This window comes from Melanostigma gelatinosum (assembly GCF_949748355.1).
Source record: "Melanostigma gelatinosum genome assembly, chromosome: 24".
Lineage (NCBI taxonomy): Eukaryota > Metazoa > Chordata > Actinopteri > Perciformes > Zoarcidae > Melanostigma > Melanostigma gelatinosum.
The window spans coordinates 10,411,600-10,420,867 of NC_136657.1; the positions used below are offsets into that span (position 1 = coordinate 10,411,600).

Consider the following 9,268-nt stretch of genomic DNA (forward strand, 5'->3'; position numbering starts at 1 on the left):
GGTTATTCATTGTATACAATGTGGTGTTTGTTATGAATATCTGAATTATTTAAGAGGTAAAAAAACCCCACAAAAATCCCTTAAATTATGCCTGAAGAGTGACTTTATTTCTCATTTAAGGTGAAATGTCAGGGATGGTTTTTCCGTCATGTGTACGTTTTTTTAACCATTTAAAAACACTAAATATATATTTTTAAATCCTTGAATTTATGACATTTATACCTCAAAATATGATATTGAACACCTGAATGCTGAATGAGAATCCCTTAAAACATCCCTACTTTGCGCCTGAACACATTCCAGACCTTAATAACACCTTAAGGTGATGACTCATGTGTAAGTGAGGTGTTGTTAGGAGTAGATTAAGGGATTATTAAGGGATTATTAAGGGATTATTGTTCCACAGAGTCACTTGAAGTCTTTGAGTGTTTCTTGTAGTTCATCTGTCAGTTCACAGCTCCTCCCGCCTTGTTAAAAAACTCCCATCATGCCTCAGCAGGAACCCAAACGTCTCCCGTCTCGTCAGGCGGTCCATCATGGTCCTGTACAGGCTGTACCCGGGTCATCCCAGTTCAAAGAAAGTCTCCACCCACGTGGCCTTTGTCCCGTCCTCACCCGTCGTCCTGAGCGGCCCCCAGCGGGTGGAGGCGTCCCGAGTCCAGCAGCATCCTCCCCAGCCAGTGCAGAAGCCGGGAGTACCAGTGGATCCCGTCCCGGTGGCTCCCAGTGGTACCGGTCCAGCTGTGGATCAGCCGGAGCGGCGAGAAGGCCCAGTGAGCCAGGGAGTGCTGGTCCACCACCGCGTAGCAGGACGCCACCACCCCGTCCACCACCAGCGTCCCCTGCTGGGTCAGCGGTGCAAACGCCCCCCTGCTCTCGCTCATGCTGACCCGGGTGATCCGGGACAGACGCCCCCGACCCGCCTCCCCCTGCGACACCAGCACGCACTGTCCCGGCTGGGCGTCGCTGGCGTACGCGGTCCTGAGGGCGCCGCGGGCCGGCAGCGCCCCCTCTGAGCAGCTCCCCTCGGACACGAATATCAGGTGGGCGGCGGTGAGCGAGAGGCGGGCTCCGGCCTCCGTATGCAGCGTGTAGAAGAGCTTCCAGGTGACGGGGTCGCGGTCCAGGAACACCAGCACTTCGCTGTAGACCAGCTCGCCGCTGCCGTCGCTGCCCGCCGACGCCAGGACTCGCTCGCCAGGTCGCAGGTCGCCGATGGACTTCTGACCGCCGCTCGCCAACGTCACCGAGGCCTCGCCGGGGAAACAACCTCCAGATTTAGCCGCCATGGAGTGATCTGACAGACGGAGACGAGGACGTCAGACAGGATGTCGACATTCAGTGTGGAAGCTCAAATGTTGAGAGAAACGAACAGATCGTATCTCATTGTGGTAATTATCCATCCTGATCCTTTTTACTCGAAATGTCCTCATTTTAAATATTTACAATTTCATAATTGGATTTAAAAAGTCTAACTTTGACTGGTATTATATTTACATTTTAAATTGTTGTATTTCTATTTTTCCGGTGTTATTATCTTGACAGGAATCAGCTTCCGTACGAAGCACACAATAAAACCTTCTGGCTGAATATTGACTTCTTCCTCTGGACACGAAGGAACAATAAGCACGTGTGTGTGTGTGTGTGTGTGTGTGTGAGTGTGTGTGTGTGTGTGTGTGTGTGTGTGCGTGTGACACTGGAGGACCGTCTCAAGTCTATCTGGGGATACATATTTGGGGGGAGGAGGAAAGCCAGGGCCAGGTGATCAGATCACCTGCAGGAGGAAGGAGCAGAGCAGGAGGAGCAGGCGACCACGTTTAAAACCTGCAGCGTCAGCTCTTTTCTAACGCGACAAACATTTATGGGAATCTGTAATATTTATACAGTTTACATACATATAACAAATATTATTTGAATTCATTAGAATGGTTATGATTTTATGAAATGAAGTCAGAGATGCAGCTTCGCGTTGCTGCCCCCTAGTGGCCGTTTCCTTTAGCTGCCCCCTTTAAGGGTCTGTACGGAGGATTTTGGGGATTTGCTGACTTCTCTCTTTTGAGGAGTTTTGAGCAAAAAAGTGAGTTTATTGTTTCAATAAAAAGGAGAAATCAAAAACATGAGAAAATACCAACTTGATTGGTTGCCCTTCTGATCAAGTCAAGGACTGGGCCCTCGCAACCCGATCTGGGAGGGGAGGAGAGAAACAGGGAAGGAAAGGAGAGATAAAGTAGGAAACAAGGAGAAAGAAAGAGGAAAATCTCAGTTACCACAAACGTGTGAAGGAGGCGTTTGAACTGTGACGAGCGTGTGACTTTCAGCACTCGTGAAGAGACGGAGTGGGATATGTGGAGCCTGAATGTCAACGTGCCTCAGACCTCAGCAGCTCATCTGCTTTATTCACATGCAATCTATGCGCGCTTCGCTCTCCTGGATGAGAGAGAAACAAAGTGTTCAAATGAAATCCTGCCACATGATGAATAGACACGTTGAGTCATTGAAACCTTCTGTTGGTTAGTCTTCATCGTCGTCTTTTAAACACCTTCCTCCTCCGTAATCGGCTCAATCTCTTCTATAAAGTGCAGATCAGCAGAAACTGTAGATGTGATGTGAGTGGCAGATGAGGCAGATGGAGAAAAAAGAGTGAATATAAAAGCTGAAGACAGTTGAGATGCAAGCGAGAGGAAGGTTAGTGATCAGAAGAGAAGCAAGAGCCTGAAGACTAAACGAAGCTAAATGTACAAGTTACTCAGTTTAAGCTTCAGGATTAGTCAAACTTTACAGCTGAAGAAGGTTCAGGCCCAGTACTGAACTTCAGCTGCTGAAGAGATGCACACTGGGAGTTTGTGTCCTACGAGAGCTCCAGGAGATACGTTTTAAAGATGCTCTGAGGCGTTAGCGTTAGCGTTAGCGTTAGCGTTAGCTGTAAGAAAGCTGAGCAGAACACGTTGAAAGAGTTTCTTCTCTCCTGATGTCAGGAACTCTTCCTCGTCCTGAGGCTGTTACCCGGTCCTCTCACCTGACTTGACGCTGCAGTGGATGTGGGCCTTGGACTCGTAGTAGACCCAGTCGAACCCGGCCTCCACCGCCAGCCGCGCCAGCATGGCGTACTTGTGGCGGTCCCGGTCGGAGGTGGTGATGTCCACGGCCCGGCCCTCGTAGTGCAGCGACTCCTCCGAGTGGTGGCCGTCCTCGTCCCAGCCCTCGGTGACCCGCAGACGGACCCCGGGCCACAGGTTCATCACCGAGATGGCCAGAGAGTTCAGCTTGTCTTTGCAGCGCTGCAGGCAAACACACACACGGCTGTTCACATCGACATGTATTCAATGTTCCACTCCTGCTGGGCCTTCAGACTTCCCACAATGCACCCCTGCTGTTCCAGCTCTGATGTTTTCTCTGTGTGGTGAGAGAAGGGAGGCGATGCAGAGGATGGATGGAGGGGTGGGGGGGGGGGGGGCTCTACATGAACAAGAGGTCCTCAGGGTCCCTCTAAACTGGAGTCTGGTCGGAGAGCAAACATAAGGTGAGAGGGCCGATTGAAGGACTCTGCTGTGCCCAATAAATCCTCCAGTCAGCTCCGTTAATCTCACCCTCTCTGGGCCGGACTCATCCAGTGTGACGCCTCACGCACACCTGAACGCCTCACGCACACCTGAACGCCTCACATTAAAGGGGAGGACTTGTTAAAAAGAGAAGGTCCGATTGGCCTGAAGGGGGCGCTGCTAATCTGTAAAGCTCAAACAGGTCAAATAACCAGGTTTGGATGAATTTAACAGGATGACATGTGAACTTTAAAACCAAATAAGAGCTTTGATCTGTTAGATCGTGATAGAGGAAACAATAGGACTCTCACTCTATTCTACAATAGCACACAGCAGCCTGCTGAGGGCGCTGTTTCCCACGAACACACACACTTTTGGTCCAATGTAAGATATTGTACCAGGATGAGGAGTCCAGATGTTCAGGAACCAGCTGACCAAAGATGTGCTGCAGGAGTTCTATCCAAACATAAAGATGTTATTTCATTCACTTCAACATTTGACTTGTTTGACTTGATGGAACTTGGCTTTTTACTTTCCTTGTATTTTGTAAAATGTTCATTTTAAAAAGGTCAACTGAAGACGCGTCGCTTGTAAAAGGTGCTTTCACTGCGCGTGACTGGCAGAAGAAGAGAATCTAAATGGAATCATGACTAGCGCGGCTTGTGTTCCCCACAGCGTCTCGTTTCATGACTCTCAGCCTATTTCGGAGTGAATGGGATTAAACCCGTAAATGTCTTTTTCCACGTCGCTGTGATGAGAATAGCTCGTGTCTCGGTGGCCACAGATGCCTTTTCACGGTGTTCACTGTGGATTTTAACGGCGCGTGTTTTCACTGCGGTCGCAGCAACGAGCTGGACTTCATAAATCAGACGATACATTTTGTTGGTTTTCCTTTCAAGGTGTACAGACCGACGGGGGTTTCTGTCGGGGCGGTCGGAGCACTAAACCGCTGGCTGCACAAACATTGGACGCGCTTGTGCACCTTTAAACGTCCTGCAGGTCACTGCGTCTCGCGAGGCGTCGAACAGTCTACTTTTCATCACGAGGGGACAGAATGTGCACAAAACAAAGCGTCCTCTCTTTCTTCACACGCATTGAGGCTGGAGGATGCTCCGGGATCTGCCTCCACGCATCATGTCTGCAGGAAGTCGCTGACATTAAGCGGCCACAGACTGCACAGAAGTGAGATAAACGTGCACGTCTGGCATGTCTTTACTCGTGCACTGAAACGAGGATTAAGACAGAGTTCAATGTGTGGAATGGTATTTCATGGCAGTGTGGCTTCGCCGCTGAATAGTCGCGTGTGTGTGCAGCGCGCAGCGCCCCGGAAAAGCGAATACAAATGTGTATAATTAAGGCTTCAACACAAGTGAAGTGCGCTATTTCTGCACATGTGTGCTGCGAAAACAAACACAAGAGTAACACGGAACAGTAAAAGACAAACAGGAGGCTGTCTCCTGCGGCTTGGAGCCCATAAAGTGTGTGCAGGTCTGCGACGCTGGCGCACAGCGGCTCGGGGTGCGCGCTGCAAAAAACCTCCAGTTTGGAGCCGTTTCACCTGAAAGAGTTGACTTTACTTTGTATTCCTTCAACACAGTTCATGTGGTTTGATCTTTATTGTTCTTTGTGGATTCATTTTACAAGTAAAGTGTCAACATGTTGAGAAAAGCAGACATCTAATGAAGCCTGAAGACAAAGCGAATCATCTCAGCGCTGATGTTCGTCTTGCATTTAAAAACTTGATCTCGTGCATTAAACTCAGCTGGACTGACTCGCTCCGGAGGATATTTCTTGCAGTACACGCGGCGAGGTGACAGCTTCAGACGGGAGTGCGCGCTTTCATTCCCCACGTGGGTCTGTGGACATAAGCGCTGCCGCTCAGAGAGGAAGCCCGCGGTCACAAGAGCCAGATATAAATACCTTATTTCTGGGGAAATAGGGAATCAAATAAATTCCAGGCGGGGCCACATCAATGACGGTGTCGTAAAAACATCTCACAGTCCAAAAGGCGACTGTTAGCTCTGGCCACTCGGGCTAAAAAGAAAAACGGGAAACATCAGGACGCGCTTGACCCGGGCTCGAACCAAATCCGACTTTTGGCTGTTTTTCCACCAAAAAACATGATGTGAAACAGAGGACATCGTGTTCTAATTAAGAGCGACCGCGTTTCCATACTTTTTTAGACGGGGTGCCCTCTTTTACGCACGAGCTGCCCACAGTGACCCTCTGAAAGTCCATGTGGAGCAGAAGAGGAGAGCTGAGATTCAAACTGCACTGAGTCAACAGCTGCAGGGGTTTGAAGAATTGACTGAACAAAGAGTTGCGCAAAGACGCAGCTTTTCTAATCAGTTTCTCAACGAGCAGCAAGAAAAATCCAGTGTGAAGAAAAAGTCAAATGTATTGAGCAGAAGTCTGAATCATCTTACAGAGTGCTGCGTCATGCAGAATATCAATGCTCTTATCCAGCTTCTGTAGAAAATATGCAGTTTGTTTGTTGAGACGGATTCTTTCTGCAGTGACGAGCCTTGAGTCAACAAGACATGCGGAAAAAGATAACAGCGTTTAAAGACTGGGCAAAGTGCACGATAAGGCACTGACATGCCCCTTATTAAGCAGCCTTTAATGGCTCAAAGGCACTACGGTGTCCGGGAAGCTTACCTGTGTCATCATGCGGTCGGCACCTGTGTTCTCCTCATCCTTGAAGATGATGTCGGGGTTGTAGTTGGGGGTGAGCTCCTTGAAGCGCTCAGAGTTCCGGCTTATTTTCCCTTCGTATCTCCCGCTGGCCCCTAAAGTCTTCTCGGCCACGTTGGGGCTGAACTGCTTGTAGGCGAGCGGCGCGAGCTTCCGGGGTGAGCGCCTCTTGCCATAGCCTCTACCCGGCCCGCAGCCCTCGCTGACCGGCGAGAGGAGAAAGGCGCACCCGGCGAGGCACGTCACCAGCGTCGGCAGCAGCATTCCGCCCCGGGCCGGTGTGTGACCCCCCGGCGGGTGGCTGTACTTCTCTTGATGCGTGGGTCCCCCTTTATGACTCTAGAGTGGAGGTAACGGAGCAGGACTCATTCCCGAGTCCCCAAAAGTGGTCATTCCCGGCGCGTAAAAGTGGCCAGTGCGCCGCTGGAGACGACTCGGAAAGACGTGAACCTGTCCTGAGCGGCTGACTCTCTCCTGTCCCGAGTGCGCGCGGAGGCAGGGGCATAAATAGGCGAGGTGAGTTTATCTTGGCAGGCAGGTTCAAAGCTGCCTCTCTGTGTCGGAGCTGTGAGAAAAGCGCAGCAGACAGACGCGGAGGCGCGCGGTGCGCAGTCTGGCTGCGCCTGTTGGGCACGGCGGTCAAAGGGTGTCCCCGCAGCGGTTTTTCTGCCTCTCGGGTTGGTTCTCAATGCGTCCCTGTGGCGCAGGGCTGCTGGCAGGAATGGAAGAGATCCTACGACAGTACAGATGAGGTGCCGCGGGAGAAGAAGAAGACCGCGCCCCGCTGGACCTGCCCTCCGCTCCGTCCTCTCCTCCCACCGGGGTGGCACGGGCCCCGCGGCCGCCTTCATGTGTACACTGTCAGCCAAGAGGACAGACAAACACAGAGCCACGAGACCGTCCGGGCAGGCGCGCGCTCTCTGTCCTTTGGACCCTCGTCTTTCCCGTCAAGTTAAGACGCAGAGCCGGTGCGCGCGTTAAAACGTTCTCACCCTCTGGAATAAACCGATTCTCACAGCGACATTAAACCATCCACCAAGGACCTTCAAGGGTCTTGCTTTTCGATCTCATGATTCTGGAGATTTCCTACATTTCCCAGAACTCCCTTTGCCAACAAGCAGCTGCAGCATGGAGCTTGATCCTGCGTCTTTTGAGTGTTGTACGATTCACCTGCAGTAAAGAACGGCCATGAACGCAGCACCAGATGCTGAGTCGACTAAGTTAAAGGTTTCATCTCTCCGCCATCTTTATATTAATATCTTGATATAAAAACAGTCACAAGCTGCTGTCTTTGGTGTTCAAACTCTTTCAGAGAATAATTCCGTGTTCAGTCAAAGGATCTGAGGGTCTGAGGACCTCCAGGGGCCTTTAGTCTGGCACTCAGGGGCCCAAAGGGAAATATGAGTATTTATTTACGAGATACGTCTTCTTTAAATCGCTCTCAAATGAGGAGCAATAATCTGCAGGATGTCTTGTGGAGACGTCCTCACATGTCTGATCAGGCTCTGCTGTTGAGGATTCATGTCCATGTGACTGATGAATGGATTATTTCTTCACATGAATCACAGTCAGAGCTGCTCAGCCGGACTGAGATAAGGTTCAAACAGGACAGAAAGAGTAAAGATCATCTCCGTGACTCTTCAGTTCCTCTCGTCACACAGAAACTCTGGAACTCCGTCAGGCAAACAGAGACTTTCCATCTGAAACTTCAAAGGCATCTGGAGACGCTGCAACACCTTGAGTCAACATGTCACTGAGCTCTGAGCCCACCGACCGCCGGCCTCCGTCCGAGAGCTTCACAGAGACAGACAGACCGACGTCCTGAGCTCCCAAAGCCAAAGACATGAACATGAAGAGGTCTGGACGCTTGAAACAGCGTGTCAGGACTACATGGAAATGAATGTTTGATTTCATTCATAACGGACACAAACGGCAAGCAACACGATGTTTACATCTTTAATGAACAGTTTCACTCCCACACTGTAAAATATTGACTTGCATTATCAATCTAAAAGCCTTTAGTAAGAAAGAAGTCTTCACCGTCATTGAAAACAAGTGTTGTAAAAACGTTTAAGAATAAGAATTGGTTTAAAAGCAGTTTCTGCACGGTGGTCCGTGAGTCCCTCCTCCACGCTCATCGGAACAGTCCCACCCCCTTTCTTCTTCTTTGGTCTGGAGGACGCTCGCTCTGCAGGGTTGGACCGGACCGGCAGAGCCTGCACAGGACAGGAAGTGACCGATATTTGTTATTCAGCAGCGTTTATACTTTTATCTGGATTTCTTTCACGGTTCATCTCTTTCCTTCTTCATGACTAAAGTAGTGGGAGTAAATCCTGTGCTGTCCGTCCTTCTTCACGGCTTTCTCTGGTCAGTGAGTGATGTAACTGTACCTGTTGTTCTGCAGGTCTGTCGGCCATCTTGGCTCCAGCTGCGTCCTCCGGCGCTTCACTGATGACGGATCCAGCTGGAGGACGAGAACACAGGACTGTTTTCTATCATGAAGCAGCTCAATGGGAGGCTTTCACACATACACTTTACTTTGAATGTCTTAGATCTTTTGAATATGAGCATCGGTAGTTGCAGCAGTGCATTCTGGATCTCGTGTTTGGTCAAACAGACCTCCAGACGAGGCGACGGCTGCTTGTTTCTCCTCAGACAGTTTGCGTTTCCGGGCGACGACGGCTGCGTACAGACGCTGGAGGTCGGCGTCGAAGCCCAGAGCGTCAGAGCGCCAGCAGAGGAAGAGCCTGCTGGGAAACAGACTCCTCAACACAAGTATGGAGCGACACACACGTTTTCAGCCGTGACGGTGCGGAACTTCTTGTTGGTCATTTCTCGTGGTTCTGTGTCTCTGCTGATTCTTACACCGGGTAGATCCTTCACTTCTCAACTGCTTTTACGTTGGTCGACCGGCTCGGTTGTGCAGCTTCAAAGGCAAAATTAAATATTAGAAATAAGTAATCAGCTGCACGAACTTAGAGCACGAACGTAGTGCTTGTGACGCAGCTCGGTGCTCCGGGTGTTTGTTTTACGGT

At 50.3% G+C, this 9,268-nt stretch overlaps 2 protein-coding genes across 2 annotated transcripts in view; both read right to left on the minus strand.

Annotated features, from left to right (window-relative positions):
- Positions 1-611: 611 nt before the first annotated feature.
- Positions 612-6,503, minus strand: LOC306797146 (indian hedgehog B protein-like; the record flags this gene model as incomplete). Its single annotated transcript, XM_079296346.1, has 3 exons — positions 6,198-6,503; positions 3,017-3,278; positions 612-1,297 (listed from the first exon to the last, which is right to left on the minus strand). Exons 1-3 carry the CDS (start codon positions 6,495-6,497, stop codon positions 612-614), a joined length of 1,248 nt encoding a protein of 415 aa, XP_079152472.1. The 5' UTR covers positions 6,498-6,503.
- A 1,678-nt stretch (positions 6,504-8,181) lies between these two features.
- nhej1 (nonhomologous end-joining factor 1) overlaps positions 8,182-9,268 on the minus strand; it is a 6,837-nt gene continuing 5,750 nt past the window's right edge. The window contains 4 exon segments of the mRNA XM_079296477.1: positions 8,182-8,449; positions 8,624-8,697; positions 8,853-8,961; positions 8,963-8,980. Of these exon segments, the coding sequence (XP_079152603.1) occupies positions 8,276-8,449; positions 8,624-8,697; positions 8,853-8,961; positions 8,963-8,980 (375 nt within the window). The 3' untranslated portion in view covers positions 8,182-8,275.